General features: G+C 41.9%; 1 protein-coding gene across 2 annotated transcripts in view; it reads left to right on the top strand.

Annotated features, from left to right (window-relative positions):
* The window catches only part of ACVR1 (activin A receptor type 1), a 127261-nt gene that overhangs the window by 87154 nt on the left and 20904 nt on the right, over positions 1–19203 (top strand). For both annotated transcript variants that reach the window (XM_032355640.1, XM_032355639.1), the window contains exons 5-8: positions 1857–2068; positions 5724–5823; positions 9418–9564; positions 16270–16545. In XM_032355640.1, coding sequence (XP_032211531.1) covers positions 1857–2068; positions 5724–5823; positions 9418–9564; positions 16270–16545 — 735 coding nt within the window. The remainder of the gene's footprint in view (positions 1–1856; positions 2069–5723; positions 5824–9417; positions 9565–16269; positions 16546–19203) is intronic.

Genomic DNA, 19203 nt, shown 5'->3' with positions numbered 1-19203 from the left:
CTGGTGGCTGAGTGGAATAGGTTTTCTTCTTTATGAGGAAAGAGACAAAGCCTCACTAACCTTTGCTCCCATATCTGATTTCCCAGTGAACCGTCACTGAGTCTTGAAGCTGGGTCAGATTTCACATGAACCTTGTAGTTTATGTGGCATCTTCTTTATGTTGTATTCATATGGATTCCATATCCAGGGGAATTTAGTCTCGCTCTGGAGTGGTTACCCCATAAAATGAGCCCCAATTTGCTATCTCGAAGTCCCTGCAAATATTAATGTTCCTTAGTCTTTGTAGACTCATCCAAGCCGGTTGATTCTCTTAACCTATTATACATTTTGAATTGGCTTAAATTTAAAAGTACTTAATTTTGCACTCCGAAAAGAAGTGCAAACCAAAAAAGTGGACTGGGAGAGGCTCCTAGGATCACCCATGGCCAGAAATGTCAGCTAGCAGGGGGAGAGACAGAAAAAAAAAAAAAAAAAAACCGGTAGGAGGTTATGCTGTGCGGTATTTCAGTTATGGTGATGACCGGAAGGCATATAGAAAATGTTAATTCTGATATGCAAATGAGGTTGAATAATACAAGAAGATTTTTAAAATAGAGATTAAGTATTTAAATGGCTAAAACTAAAAGGGTACTTGATGGGATGAACTTTACTCTTAACCTTTGTGAATTAAATTGTAATTAATGGAGTGGATGGCCATGAAGAATTATCTGCACTGACGCAGGAGTTGTACCTACAGTACGGAAAGTTCCTAATCTGTAGAACACTCTGTAAGACTTGGAGTTGTAAGAGGAAATTTATTTTCTTGACTTAAGGAATTTCTAATTCAATTAGGGAGGCACCATATTTATAATTTAATGTTGTATATAATTAGTTTTACACTTTATCGTACAAATGACATGTACCATGGGGTATTATGTGCCAAGTCGTTGATTAATTTGGATTCGGAAAGTTAAAAGAAATGTATAAAGGCTGTCAGGCTTGTGGAAGGATTGTGGATTGCAGAAGGCGGCAGAGACATGGAAAAGGCCTGTGTGGGGAAGAATGGGGCTTTTGGTGACACCGTGTCTTAAGGGGTCTGACATTCAGAGATGGTTATTGGTTGGGGACCTTTTAATTATGGACCATCACTATCCAACCAAGAGATTTTTTTGTTTAACTCCCTAGGCAAGTAGAACGTCTTTGTGTGTATTTGCCCGAGTGGTATGTGAGTGTTGGAGCGGATGCACGGCTGTTTGAATGGGTAACGTGATAATGCCGAGCAAGGGGGTGAATGAGTGATTAGGCGAGCGAGTGAATCAGTGAATGAATGTTTTGAGCAAGTGAATATTGAATAAGTGAGGAAAAGAACAGATGAATGAATCGGTTCCCAGGCAGAAATCGTGATGTGGAAAGATCAATGAGAATTCAGTGGTAGACATCCAAGATACACTGAGGAGAGAGACCACAGATTGGGTAATTTGTTTTTAACTCAGCACTTTCTTATAGGAGTATCATAGCATCATCTCTGTCTGTAAGGGCTCAAGATAAAACATTCCTACGATTGAATTTGTGTTAAGAAGAGTAGTACCAGGGACTTGTGAAGTACTTTGTATCATAAACGTACTTCCACCTACGTGCGCTAATGTGGTTGGTTCTCGGTAGAGTTTTTCAAACTCTGGTTGTGCCTGAATGAATAATGGTTCAAATGACCAGGCCGTTGGCTGGGTATTAGGAAATATTTTAGTTTTTAACAGTTCGTGACTTAGGAGACCAGGTGGTCAGGCTCAGGAGCTACTTGTTAGGTATCAGTTATGCTAAATAATAAGTAAACCGTGATCCTTACAGCCAATTGCATTCCTTTTCTCCCCCATCTCCAGGGAAATCCTTTCCTGGAACACAGAATTTCCACTTGGAGGTCGGCCTCATTATTCTGTCCGTAGTATTTGCAGTATGCCTTCTAGCTTGCCTCCTGGGAGTCGCTCTCCGAAAATTTAAAAGGCGCAACCAAGAACGCCTCAATCCCAGAGATGTGGAGTACGGCACCATCGAAGGGCTCATCACCACCAATGTTGGAGACAGCACTTTAGCAGTGAGTTTGAGACCCCAGGGAATCCCAAGCATAACAAAGATGGTGAAACATGCTTTCTTCTTTCCATCGTGAAATGCTAACTAGTAGCGGGGGCTGGACAGTGTGCACATGTACCACTGGTCACTTGTGTCCTAGGCAAGCCTGTGTTGGCCTGTGTTTAGTCTCCCATATGTGAGAACATTTTTTAGACAGACATTTATGTTCAATAAGGGAGGGGATTTTTTTTAGTAGATTCTTGGTAGTTGTTTTTCTTTTGGGAGTAAGGGAAAGGTGAGGAGAATGGTTGCCTATAATCATTGGGGGGCAGAGGGGTGGGGTGGGGCTTGGAGTAACTCAGTTACTCTATTTTTAGCAATAAAAGTGCTTTCAAAAAAAGCACCTTTGCTTAATATTAAAATCACTTTCCCTTCTAGATTATTTTAACACCCTGTAATTTAAGACTTTAAAATTTGACATCCAAAAAAGCTGCTGTTAAACTTTGCACGCTCCTGTGCTGCCCCCTTGTGGAGGTAGTCGTTTGGTTAAATCAGTGCTGTCCAATAGAAATAGGTGTGCCACATCTGTAATTTTAAATTTTCTGGTGGCCACTTAAAAACAGTTTAAAAAACCCCCACTGTAGGTGATATTAATTTTAACAGCATATTTGACCTAATGTATATAGTTACCATTTCAGCATATAATCATCAGTCAGAGAGAATTATGAATGTGCTGTTTTACATTCTTTTTATTTTTTTTTTTGAACTAAGTTTTTAAAATATGGTGCATATGTTAAACTCACAGCATATATCAGCTCAGACTAACCACATTTCACTTGCTAAAAGTCAATACGTGGCTAGCAGCTACCCTCACAGACAGCTCAGGGTCAGACACCATTGGATTCATATGTTTTCAAGTTATTCTTTTGCATATTGTTCAGTGGTAAAATCACATGAAAAAGTGTCTTCCTTTTTTTAACTTTTAAAAATTGTCAAGTGTTAATGTGGAAGAAACTTAAACTTTAAGTGAGAAAAGGGAACCACTTGCTATAAATAGGTTACAATAATATGCAAAAGAAAGAAGTGATAATAGCATTCTGAAACGATCCTAGGCTGAGTCTGATGCCTTCTCTGAAAAAGGTGAAGATTAGGGAGTGTGAGGTGTTAAAGACATGCTGATACCCAGTCAGGACTCTCCTTGTCATATTTGATGGAGGACCATCCAGGTATATAACTTTCTAATGGGATCCAGCGTTATTTGATGTCATGGTCATGCATCAGCTAAGATCATCTCCTATTAAGTCTTGTTCTGCTAGACGACAAGCTTATGAGTGTGTGGAAGGTCTGCAGGCGAACCTGCTCTCCAGCTTCCTCTCTACTGGAGAAGACTCACCCTCACCAATCTCTGTAGCTCAGGTGCTGTTCTTGGACCAATCTTGGCGAGTTGTTAAAATGTTTGGTGGTGGCTGATACAGGCTGAGAAACAGCCCATCCTCCTGCCTTCCCTATCCTTGGGCCACCAGTCAAGCATACATTTTTGTATAAAAACCAGGAAGGAACCAAAAAACAAACAAACAAAACCAGGAAGGAACCTTGTTTTTTTCCGTTTACCTACCTATTTAGATCATGGTATGGCAGAACTGGGGAAGAGAGGAGATGAGGACACTCTGCTTCCCAAAGTAGAGAAATACAGCTCCCCCCTGCCCAAGATTTTATTTATTTGACAGAGAGAGAGAGAGAAAGTGAGATCACAAGTAGGCAGAGAGGCAGGCAGAGAGAGAGAGGGAAGGAGGCTCCCCACTGAGCAGAGAACCCGATGCGGGGCTCGATCCCAGGACCCTGAGATCATGACCTGAGCCGAAGGCAGATGCTTTAACCCACTGAGCCACCCAGGTGCCCCGAGATATATAGCTTTTCGTTTGAAATGTACTTAGACGTTTCTTTCCCATATTAAGGAAAACTCAATGAGTTTATTGAGTGAGGAGCAAGATATGAGGCTGAATCTTGAGGTTCTAAAGTCAATCAGTCAGAACTCTGTTTCCGCAGAACTGCTAACCTCCATGGCTAATGATAGGAATATCTAGTGTGAATCACTGTTTGAATAGCTTCTGTGACTTTGGTGGAGGAATGGGAGTATATACCAAAATTGTCTTCTCCACTCAATCATGTTAGAGGACAGTATATCGCGATAACAATCATAGCAAAGAACACTGTTTAAAACAAGTTGTCATTTTTGGTATATACACTTGCTTATTTAAGTGATACGCTCATTTATGTTATTCAACAAAGCCTAGCTCGCTGAACAGCCTCCTGCATTGAAAAAGAAGCCTTGGGTTCAGGAGTTGAAGTCGATGTTTGTCAGTCATCGGCTGATGGCAACCCCCTGCCTTAAGTCTATGAGTTAGATTTAAAACCATGATTCTATATTATGAAAAAAAACCCCACATTTGTTTAATTTTCAGAATTATTCTCTCAAAAAAATTGAATGAATAAAGGGAAGAAAGTACAGCAAAAGAGATGGTTAGGGAGATGTGAAACTACTTCATCTAACGTTCAATTTCTTGTTGATTATCCATTTTGTGGTTTTTAAGGATTCTAAATATCTTCCTTTGGATGTTCAGATTTTAGTAATTTTGCTGATCAACAGTACTTCACAGTGGTGGAGTAAGTAAAAGAAGATGAAATTCAGACAAATCAATGTATTGCTTTAGCAGGCCAGCTAAGATGTCTGGGAAAGAATGAACTTTGGGGAATATAAGCTCAACACTGCTATAACCTTACCACCATCACCATGGGCACAATACCATGGGTTCCAAACAATCCATTCCTGATGCAAAGAGACGTCTACTCCTTGGCTTGCACTGAGAATCAAAAGGGAAAACTTATGAATGAATTGATTGCAGATTTTTTTCACAATATGTTGATTTTTTAGAAGTAGATTTGGGCACAGTTTTATGTTTTAAATGAAAGTCCTGGGTTTTTTCCCCCTCTCAGATCTGTGGATAATTCACACCTAAAAATGACACTGAAGGTTAAGTTTTGTGATGCTTTTGTTCCTCACCCACCTAAAGGGTAATCCTTCCAGGTGACCCCTCTCTGCTTGATGGTACCAGCCAGAGGACCCACGTGGCCATGGAGTCTTTGCAGTAGAAACAACATTAGAGTTGTCTGTACCTTATTCCTGATTTGTTTGTTCCTTGTTAGAGTTCCTTAGTTTGGCATGTTGGCGAAAGTGAATCCTTTCACAGATACCTATGAACAGAGCAGAACATGATTAGTTATGCCCTGGCCTTGGTCTTGAAGGCCCTTCCCTTCCTTTTTGTTCTCTGTGCTCCTCTTTCTGCTGTTTCCCCTTGTATTCGGACCTGCTTCCTGGACTTTCTAGTTTGCGTCTTTGACCTTGTCTACTCTGGCTTTTTTTTTTTTAAATATATATGTTTTTATTCTAAAACTCTGGATGCAAGAAAAGACTACTTACCCCTCAGGAAAACCTATCATAAAAAGGGCTAGCTTCTGGTTTTCCTAAGAAAACCCGTTCTTTCTCCAGTGGTCCATGCACACCCATGGGCCGCATGTCCAGGACTGGCGTCTCTGTGCGAATCACAATGATATGCATGCTTGTACTTTAAGCTGGGAACTGTTTCTCAGTAGTTTCTTTTTCTCCTTGTCTTGAACCACAGGATTTATTGGATCATTCATGCACATCAGGAAGCGGCTCTGGTCTCCCTTTCTTGGTACAAAGAACAGTGGCTCGTCAGATCACGCTGTTGGAGTGTGTCGGTAATTCTTTTTTCTCTCCTTTGTGGGTTGAATGCAATGTTAACTGTGGCTCTAGAAGCAGCATGGAACTTGGAAAATCTGTCTCATGTTGCCTGTTGCTCCTGAAATGACAGGAGACGGGGTGGCTCTGTTTCTGGTCTCCGTGCCTTGCGTCAGAACTCCTCAACTTGTTGGAATTCTCGTCAAAGGAATCTGTCGCTAGTTAGTATGATGAATGGCTAGTCAAAAGCTTTTAGTGGCAAGTAGACCTTTTGGGATGACGGGAAGGCATGAGAAATGAGTTAGCATGTCTGCTCCTGACTGGAGACATTGAGCGATCCGAGGGGAGTAGGCGTTTGGACAACGCACTTGCCTATGGCGGTTCTCCAAGCCCTCTCACTCTCCCACTGCCTTTAAAAATAATGAGATAAATTTACCAAAGCTACCTTTATAATTGCTTTGTTAAACAAGAGCAGTATCCATTTCTCTATGGCCTCTCATATTTTCCCCATCTAGGAACATGTTTATATAGAGATGCAATCTTAATGGGTGTACAATTTGTGTTCCTTCTTTCCGTTTTAAGCTCACAGACATTTCCATATATCTGTACACATCACAAATATTTTAAGAGATTGTGTAACGAGGGTCTTTTGAATGATCATTGAATTGTATGTAATAGTACTACTCGAGAAAGCTTTTGCATGCATCTTACCTTTCTTTTGAGTACTCAGAATAAATTCCCAGGAGTTGAGGTTCCTGGGTCAAACTTTGTAACCTTTTTATGGCTTGTTTATAAATTGCTGATTGCCCTCTAGGAAGAGGGTACAGAATGCCTTTTTGGAGGGGGGGGTTTCTCAGTTTTATTGGTTTTTACTTGTATTTGGTGGGTATTTTCAAGTCACGTGATAGTTGTCATTAATTTCTTTTTGGGCAACACATAGGGACAGCCAGAGGGGTGGTGATAGGTCGGCAGTGTCTCTACACTCTTTCTGGTTCTCCTGCTTTCTTTTTTTGGCAACTCCAGTCATTCCCTCTTTTGCTTTTGGGAGGTAGCTGGACGTTATAACCTGCCTTCACCACTGGGCTGCTGTTCTCTCACCTTTCCTTCTGAGTTTTTGGAAATCAGGACATCCCCAGACCTGACAGTGGGAAAGGGGCTAGGCAGTGTAGCACGAGCAGCAGGTGTCACCTGTAGGCACACAGGTAACCAGCAGGAGCCTGTTGCCTTTGCTCTGGGTCTGCAGTCCCTGGGCCTCTGAGCCACACCTCACGTTTCTCCTCCTCAGTGGACTGTGGGCGGAGCAAACACGCATGGACACGCCCCCAGTGTGCCCATCGTGACCAGCCAGGGTCGTCCTCTTGTACTGCCTAACATCCAGTTTGCTTATGAACAAGGGTGTTTGGGTAGGAGTGAGGAGGCAGTGACGAGGTGTTTGCCTATCTTGCTTATTACCCCTGCCCTCCTGCCCTCTCGCCCATGTGCAAGTGGCCATGCACAGGGCAGCCAATCTCCATATCAGTTTTCAGAGCCCAACCCCAGAGTCCAAAGGGCAAAATAGTGTTGTACCTTTATAAAACACATACTGTTTCTGGTGGTGTAGATATTCTTGAGCATTTTTGGAAATAGTATAAATTCAATGATAGCATTTTGTTGGTTCAGTGCTAAAGACTTTCATCAAAGCAATGCCATTTCAGTAGCTTCTAGTTAGTGTTCATGTGGTGTAGCCTTGAATAAAAATGTGTGTGATGAACTGCTTGGGTAGTGTGTTACCATTTGGGGTTCAAATTGGACTAGACCAGTTGTTACCAGATAGTGATTCGCGAACCCCCAAAGTTTCAGATACCGTATGGATTCCCATGGGGGGCTCCGTGCCCTGTATGTTTGGGCAGTTCTGCTTCTGTTTTTAGGAACTCCTGAATAGGGTTGCATTTCTAAAAAGCATTTGACAACTTAAAAGCATTTGAAAACCATTGAAGTAGGTTTCTATTTTCAATCTGTCTACTTATCCTGACAATCCATCTCTGTTTTCTTTAAAAAAAAAAAAAAAAAGATTTAAGGCAACTTTACAGTAATGTATACAATTCTCCGGGATATTTTTTCTCTCCTTCCTAATGAGACTGTTGAGGACAAAGGGCAAATAAAGAGATGGAATGTTACCAGAGGCAGGAAAAGATCAGCATACTGTTTCTGGCGGCCCGTTTTGTAGTGTCTTAGCACTGGCCTTCGTCTTGAACTACAGATGCCGGGCATTTGCTATGACGGTATTAAAATTAGTCCTGCTCTAAATACTATTTTTGCGACCTGACAGCAGCCCACAGTGCTGACTTACTGGCCACGTTTAACCTCCTTTTGCATTAGTCATTGGTATTTCACAGGGACATTGTTTGTCAGGACGGAGTCCGGACTGAGTGGCTTTGATTTTGTGTCAGGACCTAATCCCCTGGATCGACGTGCTTTCTTCCTCCATGTTTGGGCTCTCGTGGCTTTGCTTTGGAGCGAAGAGCTGTAGTCCTGGGTGTGCAGGTGCTGCTGCAGCTGCTGATTACAAGCCGTGACTCCCAGCAGCCCCTTGCCTGGGGGAGAGCCCTGCTGCCCTGTGAGGTGGGTCTCCCGCTGCATTGTTATCTAGGCGCCGCGTGCGTCTTTACCCTCATTATACCCCGTGTTGAGCCCCATGGTCTCGCGGTAATTACCTGCTCCTCCCAGTCTCCCTCCTCACCCGTACCTGTAACGAAAGAGAAGAACGGAGGAGGGAGCATGTCACTGACAGGCTGACAGCCGTGTTGCTGGTGCAGGAGGGGGCACGCACCCCACAGAGCAGATCACAGGCTGGGGTCCTTGCGTTTTTAGGAAATGCTTTCTCCAAGGGGCCCCTTCGGTGTGGCCCACTTCTGGCATCCCAGGGGCTGTCTAACAAGCAAATACCCATGACCAATGTCAGGAATCAGAACTGTTCTGGGATTATGTCTTTAAAACTCTGCAAATCCTCTTTTGAAATATATCCTCTGCCAAGAAATCCTTTAGGGAAGGTACTGGTTGCTTGTTGGTCTCCTCCACAGCATTGTTTTGTGTGTGTGTGTGTATTCTTTTTTTTTGGATCCTTCAGAATACAGATCTCCAACTTAATTGTCTCCCTTATGAAAAACATAAATGTGTATGTAAATTTGCAAATTTGGACTCACAGGAAAATGTCCGCATTGATCTCGTAGAAGGGAAAGGATCCAGTCAGCTACTCAGTTTATCTATGTGTGCTTTTTTTTCTTTTTTGACTTTCAGCACATTGGAATCTAATACTCTGTACCATTTTGTTTTACTAACTGTGTGCTTTTGAGGACCATGCATGTTTCATACCTTGTAATAGAGGAATTTAGCTGTAAACCTTATACTTAGCAGGTTATTGTCCAATGTAGATACTGAGGGTGTTGAATTTGCTGTGACAATGGGTAGCTGGAGGGGCGGGTTCCACCTTACTTTTGTACGTCTTCACAGGCGAAAGGTTGTGGGATTGAGAGCGCCAGATGAAGTTTTTTCAAGTACACAAAGGGAGGGGCCAGAGTTGCGGGCAAGAAATGTCTTGGCTCCCTCCTGTGTCACGTCTGTGTTGCTCTCCCCAGGGAAAGGCAGGTACGGCGAGGTGTGGCGGGGCAGCTGGCAAGGGGAGAACGTCGCCGTGAAGATCTTCTCCTCCCGGGATGAGAAGTCATGGTTCAGGGAAACAGAACTGTACAACACTGTGATGCTGAGGCATGAAAATATTCTGGGTAAGTACCAAGATAATCCCCTCATTGATTTTATCTAGAAAGAAATCATTGCCTACCTTTGCCCTCTCCGATTTGGTGTGTGTGAATTTGCAAGTCTCCCCTGAAAAGTGATAAGAGGAATCATCAGCATGTATATCGTGTTCAGTTTTCTTTTAACACTAATTTCTTGTTTAAATCTGCAGAGAAGCTGAGTTTGAAGATTCTCTGGATGGTGAAAATGAAATCATTATTGCTAATTCTTATTCTGTAGGTTGTTATTTAAGCAACAAGAATTTACCCCATATTGTTCACTTCAAGGCTTCATCCGTTGTTCTACTTACCGCACCCTTTTTGAATATTTATTGAATCAAACTAAGAAAGCTCTTTGGACGATTTCCTAGAGATTCACAGCTCCCAGGGACATCGTAATTAAATGCACGTTCCCTCAAACTAGGCATGGTTTTCAAAGCCCAGATTTACAGAGGGATTTAGCATCCATTTTAATTTGGAAACTAAAGCTTAGAACCATTTGTGAAATCTGTGAAGAGCCCGCTGAAATTCTGCTGTAGAGGTATAAGGGATGAGAAGGTCCTTGTTCCCTCTGACTTCTCTGGTTTTGGAGCGTTTTCTCAGGGTGTTTATGCGAATACCCGTATGATGAATGCTGCCCAGAGGGCCTCTTCAATAGTGGATCGAAGGTTTATAGAGAAATTGACTCTATAGGATAGTGCTGGCCACTTCATGGCTATTGGATGAGATTTGGTTCATCAGAAGGCCATTGCCAGGATTTATTTCTATCCCATTACTGTCGTTTTAGTATTAAACCTGAGTCAGGTTGTCTGCCAAGAATGGTTCGACAGTTGTCTTAAAGTTTCTCTTTAACAGTGTGGTGATGTGTTCCATCTTTGAATTGTGTGTTTCTGCTGTTGTCTTCTCCCCTTGTCTTACCTGTGGGGGCCTAGCTGTCCCCAGTTCTCCTTGCTCCTGTCGTTGCTGTTGGTCTCCGATCTCCAGTCCATGCTGGACTCCCACCTCCAGTCCATCTTGCTACCCCGGTTATGTTTGCCTACACGCAGCCAAGATACTCCTCAAAGTGCTTTTCGATGACTCTTCTATTGCCTGACATTGGTGCCTTCTAGGCCAGGCTGTGCAGACTCCTTATTTGTTGGGGTCCCTGGGAGTCTTAGATTTTCTCTACGAATATCTCCAGATGGCAGTCACTTTGGATATCTGCCATTACTTGGGATCGCCATGAACATTAAGGTGTCTGCGCCTTTGTTCGTGGTCTTGATCATGCATGATCCCCACCCCACACTCCAGCCACGCATTCCTCCATGACAAAGTCTCAGTTCCTTTCCAGTTTCTCCCAGTGGATTTACTTGTGCTTTTCCGCCCCACCCCCCAACCCCCATGTTGCAGCTGTGCTGTAACTCTGATCGCACAAGCTTATGTCACAGCTAGATGCATATGTAGAACAGCAATGATCATTACCGTGCAGTAAGCACTGCTTTAAGTGCGTCATGTGCATTTTCTCCTTTCAGCTTCACAGCCATAAGGGCGTAGGTACTCTTGTTTTTCTAGTTGTAACTGATGAGTTAACCCATCAGGTCACACCGTGGAGCTGAGAGTCACACTGGGCAGTGTGTCTCTTAGCCACAGTTCTGTACTTTATGTGGTAGTTAGCTAGTTGGGATTCGATGATGAGAGCACGAGGTGAAGATTCAGCCACAGTCAGAATTAACCCCAAATGCCCCACTTTTCCCTCTGACCCTGGGACAGACAGGGTGAGCCACAGAGAAAGCGTCAGTTGTGTTCAAAGCTGTGATGTACAGGGAGTACTTCTCTTTAAACAGTGGAATGGCTCGTGCTTTGCAGGTGCACATACTCGAAGAAGTATGGGGGGTCTGGGATTCATTAAAGGAAGGGCATGTTCAGGCACCCCTTCTCATTCTCATGGGCTCACAGGTTCATTGAGCAAAATGCACTAGATATTACAGGGCCGTGCAAATAGTCACTTTATCTGTGCCCTTGACTTAAATGAACCATGATATCCTCCCATTGTCACTGAGGACAAGAATCACTTCCATTGCTTTTGCCACCACATGCGGTACTGAGGACAGTACCTTGCACATGCTAGGTGCTCAGTAAATATTTATTAAATTGGATTTAATCATAAAAGAGATTTGAAAAGTCACCTTCATAACATGATTCACGTGAGAAGTGAGGTTCCCTTAGTGTGACCACCTAGGGCAAAACATTGTTCATTTCTTATTACCCAATGATCCTGGGAAATTCTGTATCTCTGAGGTCTTTCTACCCTCATCATACTTACAGCTGTATGGACTGATTTCATTGTGTAGTTCTTTTGACTTTAAAAAGAAAGCTCATAGAGGGGCGCCTGGGTGGCTCAGTGGGTTAAAAGCCTCTGCCCTCTGCTCAGGTCATGATCTCAGGGTCCTGAGATCGAGCCCCGCATCGGGCTCTCTGCTCCACAGGGAGCCTGCTTCCCTTCCTCCCTCTTTGTGACCTACTTGTGATCTCTGTCAAATAAATAAATAAAATCTTGAAAAAAGAAAGCTCATAGAAATGCACCAGTTTTTTGTTTGTCTGTTTTCATTGGTTTCGGTTTTGGGGGGCTAAACTTGGTTACAGTTCTTTCCTTGCTTTGCCAGTTTTCTGTATTTAGAGACTTTAAGGTTTTCTGTGACCTTTTTTTCTTTTCTATCAAAGGAGCATCTTTTTTTTTTTTTTTTTAATTTTAACATTTTTTTTTTTTAAAGATTTTATTTATTTATTTGACAGAGAGATTTCACAAGCAGACGGAGAGGCAGGCAGAGAGAGAGATAGAGGGAAGCAGGCTCCCTGCTGAGCAGAGAGCCCGATATGGGACTCGATCTCAGGACCCTGAGATCACGACCTGAGCCGAAGGCAGCAGCTTAACCCACTGAGCCACCCAGGCGCCCCATCAAAGGAGCATCTTATATTGCATATTAGATCATGATTTCCCGCCCACCCTGGAGTATTACCAACTCTAGCCCCTCAAAATAAATCAAGTGACACACACACACGTTTACACATATATGCATACATACAACACTCTGGGCCCTCATTATTTATCCCCCTACAACAGTATCTTTCAAATGACTAGACTTGGCTTTCAGCTCTTCTGCTCTGTCTGGTGTAGAAGTCAACAGCCAAAGGGGTAAGGGGAGGCTGTGCTGGTTTGTGGCAGGAGCAGTGGTCGGGGGATTGGAGACGCTGGTTTCTACTCTCAGCACCTCCACCATGCCCACTGTGTGACTCTGGGCCAAAGTTATATGTTTCTGAGCATTCTTTCCCTCATTACGAAGACCAAGGGAGTCAAGTTAATGTGAGAATTTTACTCCAAAGTCTCATCTTGCATGCTTTTTAAGAAATGATTGTAAAATAATGCAGCTTACTGTTTTAGTCATATGAAGTGGAGAGTTCAGTGATACACGTACAGTCAAATAGTGCAGCCTCTGCCTCCCTCCCTCTCTAGAACTGCTCTGTACTCTGAAGAGATAGCGCCTGAGCATTTCATCGGACTTTCCTGAGACCCAAGGGGAAGTAAAGGAAGTTACCCGCGAAAGATACTACACTGCAGGGTTGTTGTGGTTTTCACCGACCCCTGAGCTATTCTGAAACATAATAGTAACCAGTTATTCTCGATACCTCCCGTGTTAGGCATCGTATGAAGCGCTGTACCTATAATTAACTCTTCTGTTCTCACCGTACCCATTTGAGGTGCTGCTGACGTTATCCTTATCTTACAAATGAGGAAACCAGGGTGGAGATTTTATATGACTTGTGTGAGATCACCCAGCTCAGTAATGGTGGAGCCCGTCTTGGCACTCAGCGGTCCAGCTCTGGGGCCCAGCGCTCTGCAGCCCCCATGCCCCACTGTGGTGGCCTCAGTCCTCAGCTGTCCTAGCTGCCTGGTTCCTGGGAGAATCACCAGGGAGAGGCTCACAGGGGCTACGGATGACCTCACTAACGATTTTGGGTTTTATTTTCCTTCCTGAGGAGCCTGGGAGGATGACCTGGGCTGTTAAATAAGAGATTTTTACTCTAAACACTTTCTTTCCCCATTGTGAACACATCCAGTGGCTGTGCCAGCGTTCCAACTTAGAAGTACCTGTTCTGTTCAGCCTTCACTAACAGGAGAGTGCTTTGATGGAAAATGCAAAAATTCCATAAAAATGCCCTGGCATTCTGAAACAAACATAGTTCTGTAATTCACACTTGGGAGATAAATAGTTAAAAAATAAGTCCTGCCTATTAAAAAGTCATTTTTCCGGAAGGTCTAGAGCGTAATTAACGGGACAGACAGAATCCTTCTCTAAGACCTAAGGGGCTTAGGGAAGGTGAGAGAATAAACATTTGTTTGTTATTTATCTATTTATTTAATCAGAGGCTGCTTTCCCTTGGGCAGAGAAATCAGTAGAGGCTACATAAATACACAGCAGTAATTTAATTTCTTTTGAGTGGTACTTATAGTTTAGGATATTTATTTTTGAAAATCTCATTAATGATTAATACCATTTGGTTTAAAATGATAAAGTAGAAACATCTTTTCTAGTAGGAATAACTAATATCTGAGTACACAATTTTGATTATTCGTGTTATGGCAGCAAAGGGCCCCAAGAGAAGTCGCTGTGGGGCCACAGAGACATATTGGAGCGAGGGAAGGAGTGAGAGTCTGAGGTGCTGCCCCTGAGAACGGGCTTGGAGGGCAAGAAAAAGAGAGGTAGGGGATCAGGGTGTGGAGACATTGCTTTGTTCACTTCAGAGATGTCCAATGGATACAGGTGTCACATTGTCTTTCTCTGAGTAGAAGTCAGAGCCCCCCGTTGGGGGCGGTATAGCATAGTGGTTAAGAGTATGGGTTCTGGAGCTGGGCTGCCGGGGACCATTACACCTTAATGTCAGTGCTGTCTTCTGCTTCCTTCCTGTGTGAGTGTTGGATCATGTGCGGAGTGTCTAGAAGAATTGTGCCTGGCACTTTGTTAGTCCCAGTAAGTACTAGTTGCTTCTGTTGTTGATGACGACAGTCAAATAGGGGACCTTTTCTTTGTTCCCAGTTTCCCGTATGGGCTGTGGTGTGTCCACATGGCTAACACCAAACTTGGGATCAACGACAACTTAACAGATACGTGATTTGGCATTTCCTAGCAGCACTTTCATTACTTATAAACTGAGAATAATGATATCTGTATTCCTGGTGTATTGAGAAAATTCTTGAGAGAAAATGTGTATGAGAGCAGCACAAACTTTATATCACACTCTGTGCAAGTGTGAGGGATGTTTCTGTGAGGGATGTTTCTGTTTCTGTTTTCCGGGATCTTCGCACAAGGCTTTTAATCCTGCCTCAAGCCATGTCTGTCTGGTTTGTTGTTGTTGTTATTGTTGTTTTTTAAAATATTCTTTTATTTATAAGTCCTAGATGTCACTACTTGTAAGTATGACCATTAGGTGTGTATATTTTATATACATGTATCAACATAGAGTATATTCAATGTATATTATATACATAACATATACTATATATATATATAGAGAGAGAGAATGCACAAGTGAGCAGGTGGAAAGCATGTCTGCAGTAGGAGAGACAAGCACATACATCACAGTTTATTTCGTAGGCTGGGAAGTTCTAAAGTTCATTCAGTTTGCTCAAGGTTCCTTATTGGCATCTGTCATACCTCACTTCTTTTCAAGACTGCTTCAGTTATTGCTTCTTGATAGAAGCCTGTTGGAACATCTCATCTGAATTATTAGGATTCCCTATTCTGGATACATGGTGCCCTTTGCGGATCTAACAGTAGTTTTCATCGTATTCATTACATGATATTGTAATTTTTGCTTTTTGTATCTGTCTGCTTTTCTGGCCAACAGACACTATCATCTCAGTTTTCTTGTGTGACTAACAAAGAGCATCACAGATGCTTATTATATTTGGTTTCTTTTTTATTTGATGAGTAGTCAATCATGTCATATGAACTTATCCCTTTATCTTACTACATCTGAACAGAGATAACCCCGAGAACCTAAATGAGTTGCCCAGTATTATACAGCAAATTACAGGCAAAGTCAATACTGGAACACAGGTTTTTAGATTTTATGTTTTTTATTCTTTTTGGGTGGCTGATGAATAATCTGAGCTTGGAAAATGAACATGATAAAGAGTTTGATACTATCATTACAGATAAACACAAAGATATTATTCCTATCTGAATTGTAACGCAACATAAAATCTTTTTAAAGGATTATTTATAATGAAAATGAATATTGACATTTCCTGCTCATTAGAAGTCCTTTTTTTTTTTTTAAAAGATTTTATTTATTTATTTGACAGAGATCACAAGTAGGCAGAGAGGCAGGCAGAGAGAGAGGAGGAAGCAGGCTTCCTGCTGAGCAGAGAGCCCGATGCGGGGTTTGATCCCAGGACCCTGGGATCATGACCTGAGCTGAAGGCAGAGGCTTTAACACACTGAGCCACCCAGGTGCCCCTAGAAGTACCTTTTTATGGAAGTAGGAAGAGTACTATGTTTTTCTGTTGATGCCTCTGTAAACCTTTCATGGCAGTTGGTTAGTTTGGTTATTTTTTGTTACAGGTGTCATCTGTTGTATGGGTCACTATCTCCTTATACTAAGAGTTATAATGTGAAATTCTTACATGTCTGCTAATTTTGTTCTTGCTCTTTCCAGGTTTTATTGCTTCAGACATGACATCAAGACACTCCAGTACCCAGTTGTGGTTAATCACACATTATCATGAAATGGGTTCGTTGTACGACTATCTTCAGCTCACTACTCTGGATACTGTTAGCTGCCTGCGAATAGTGCTGTCTATAGCTAGTGGTCTCGCGCATTTGCACATAGAGATATTTGGGACCCAAGGGAAGCCAGCCATTGCTCATCGGGATTTAAAGAGCAAAAACATCCTGGTTAAGAAGAATGGACAGTGTTGCATAGCAGATTTGGGTAAGGTTTTAAAAATTTTTTTTTTATTACAGTTTTTACATTTGTTGTTATTCCGTCGGTTAGCTAGGTCACATCCATGCCCCATCCCCTAACATCCTGTTATGAAGACTTTCAAGCCTGCAGGCAAATTGAAAGAACTTCCCAGTGAGTATACCCACTACCTAGATTCTCCCATCAACATTTTACTGTTCTCAAGCTTTGTCCCATATCCCTGCCTCCCTACTCACCAGTCTGCCTTTAATCATTGATATGTCCCCAAGTGAATGACAGAGGAAAGAGCCCTCTCTTCTCAAGACTTGAGCGTGTATACCACGGTGTCGTGCACTGGAGTCTGTCGTTTGTTGACTTTTTTCCTTCTAGGTAAAATTTCAGTTTTATGCAAAATAAACAAATCTTAAGTAATACATTCTCAGAGTTCTGACACATGCTGTAAAATCCAAATCTCTTTTGAAATTCAGACCTTCGCATGATCTTGGAAAGTCACTTCCAAGTGAATTGCTCCTTTAGTCAGTTCCTGACCGGCCCACCCTCAGCAGCAACCCGTAGTCTGTAGCATTTACACAAAGTAGGTACACAATTAAGTAACCTGTGGAATGAGGGGCCTCTGGGTGGCTCAGTCGCTTAAGTGTCGACTCTTGGTTTTCGCTCAGGTCATGATCTCAGGGTCGTGGGATGGAGCCCTGTGCCATGGACAGTGTGGAGTCTGCTTGAGACTCTCTCTCCCTCTCCCACCAGTCTCTCTCTCCCCCCAAATAAATAAATATATAAAATCTTTAAAAAACAAACAAACAAACAAAAAAACCTCTGGAATGAGTTCATCTTAAAAATGGCTTCTAAAGTTGTTTTTCTGTAACCATGGCAAAATTATCAGTCAAGAAAGAAGAAAAATATTCTGCAACAAATTCACAGTTTGCCCTGCTGGCATATCTCATTCCTGTGGTGTTAGGGTAATGCTCAGTGTAGCTTTAATTGCATTATAAATAAGATTATTTTCATTTGTAGTGACACTGTATAGAAAACCATAGTCAACTTGGATATTGGCTGAATAATTACACTAATGAGAACTGAATTGTAATATTGGTTATTCATTTCAGTGGACTATGGAGAGTCTTCGCTCTATTTGATTAAAACATGGTTTATATTATATTCATATCATTGTAGTCATTGTGAGGCTGATAAAGGTTTGGACAGTATTAGCTCTTGTATATACATGATGAAATTTATTCTTATTTTTTAGACAAAGGATTTGACACATCCAGAAAATGTATTTCTTTTGAAATTCTTTAAAGTCTTTGTATTCATGCTGAGAATTATTTTACGGTATTTTGCAAGTGTGAGAAGAAAAATATTTAGGATAGCGTTGAAAGGGTATGGCTCTAAAGTTTTTGTGGGTAGTTTTAGTTGTGATGTAGAGGACTTTTATGGCCATGCCCTGGCTTTTGGAGCAGGGTTGATTTGAACTTGAATCCTGGCTTTCCCAGTTATCACCCCGTATATCTCTGCAGATATTTTAATCTGTTTATCTGCCCAGAGTGCAGGACTACTTCTACTCGTTTGGGGGGCTTAGCTAGGAACACTTTAGCATTCGACACTCTGCACTCTCCTTCAGTATTGCTTCAAATGTTCATTATGTGCCCGAGTATTATTCATGTTACTCAAAATCAATCATTATGTAACTCACATGGTTCCTGTAAAATTCAGAAATTATTATACTTGCTTGGCAAATAGTAAGCATCAGATGGTCACTGCTATTATAGTACAGAGGTCTAGGGGAGATGGAAAATTGAGGATGTTGTTGGCTTTGGTTATTGGACTTGATAGGGAGTCAGAGGTGTTTTTCAGTAAGTCCAACTAATTATTCATTTTTCTTTCTTTTGGCCTGTAGCCTTCCAATTAGACATACGGATTTGTACAAAAATCTGTGTTAAGGTCATACTATTCAGGGGATAGTTTCTTGGTACCGAAGACAGCTCCGATGACACCGTCATTTGTGTGTCACTTTATACCCAGAAATTAAGGATCCCTCATTTGAAATCATGTTCTGTTATTGATACTGCAGAAATACCAGTATTCTATTTATTTTTCTAACTTTTTATTATAAAAAATTCAAACAAAATGACTGAAAGAGTAGTAAGTATAATGATCATATGCACAACACCTAGATTCAACAATTGTTAAAATTTTGCTATATTTGCTTTATATGTAGGCGTACATCTGTCTTTACTCATACATTTGAAAATAAGTTACAGACATCACAACACTTTACTCCTAAATACTTCAAAATATGCCTTCTGCATAATCACAGTTTATAGCACCTACAACTATTGATAATTCTTTAATAGCATTTAATGTCCATTTTCAGATTTTCCTAGTTTTCTCAAACAAGAATTCAGCCAAGGTTTACACATTGCATTTGGTTGTTTTACCTCTTTAGGTAGCATGATAATTATCTATTACTGGGTAACATATTACCTCTAAAACTTAGCAGCTTAAAATAACACAAATCTGTTATTCTATGTCGTTATCTGAGGGTCAGTAATCTTGGGATGACTATGCCCTCTGGTTCTGGCTCAGGATCTCTTGTAGGGGTTACATACTCAAGCTGGTGATTAGAGCTGCAAGCATCTGAAGGCTTCGTCAGGGCTGAAGGAACTCCCA

The sequence above is a fragment of the Mustela erminea genome, chromosome 8 (genome assembly GCF_009829155.1).
Source record: "Mustela erminea isolate mMusErm1 chromosome 8, mMusErm1.Pri, whole genome shotgun sequence".
In the NCBI taxonomy this organism is placed as follows: domain Eukaryota; kingdom Metazoa; phylum Chordata; class Mammalia; order Carnivora; family Mustelidae; genus Mustela; species Mustela erminea.
Note: the sequence above shows the minus strand (reverse complement) of the source record. Positions and strands in the feature narration are given on the sequence as shown.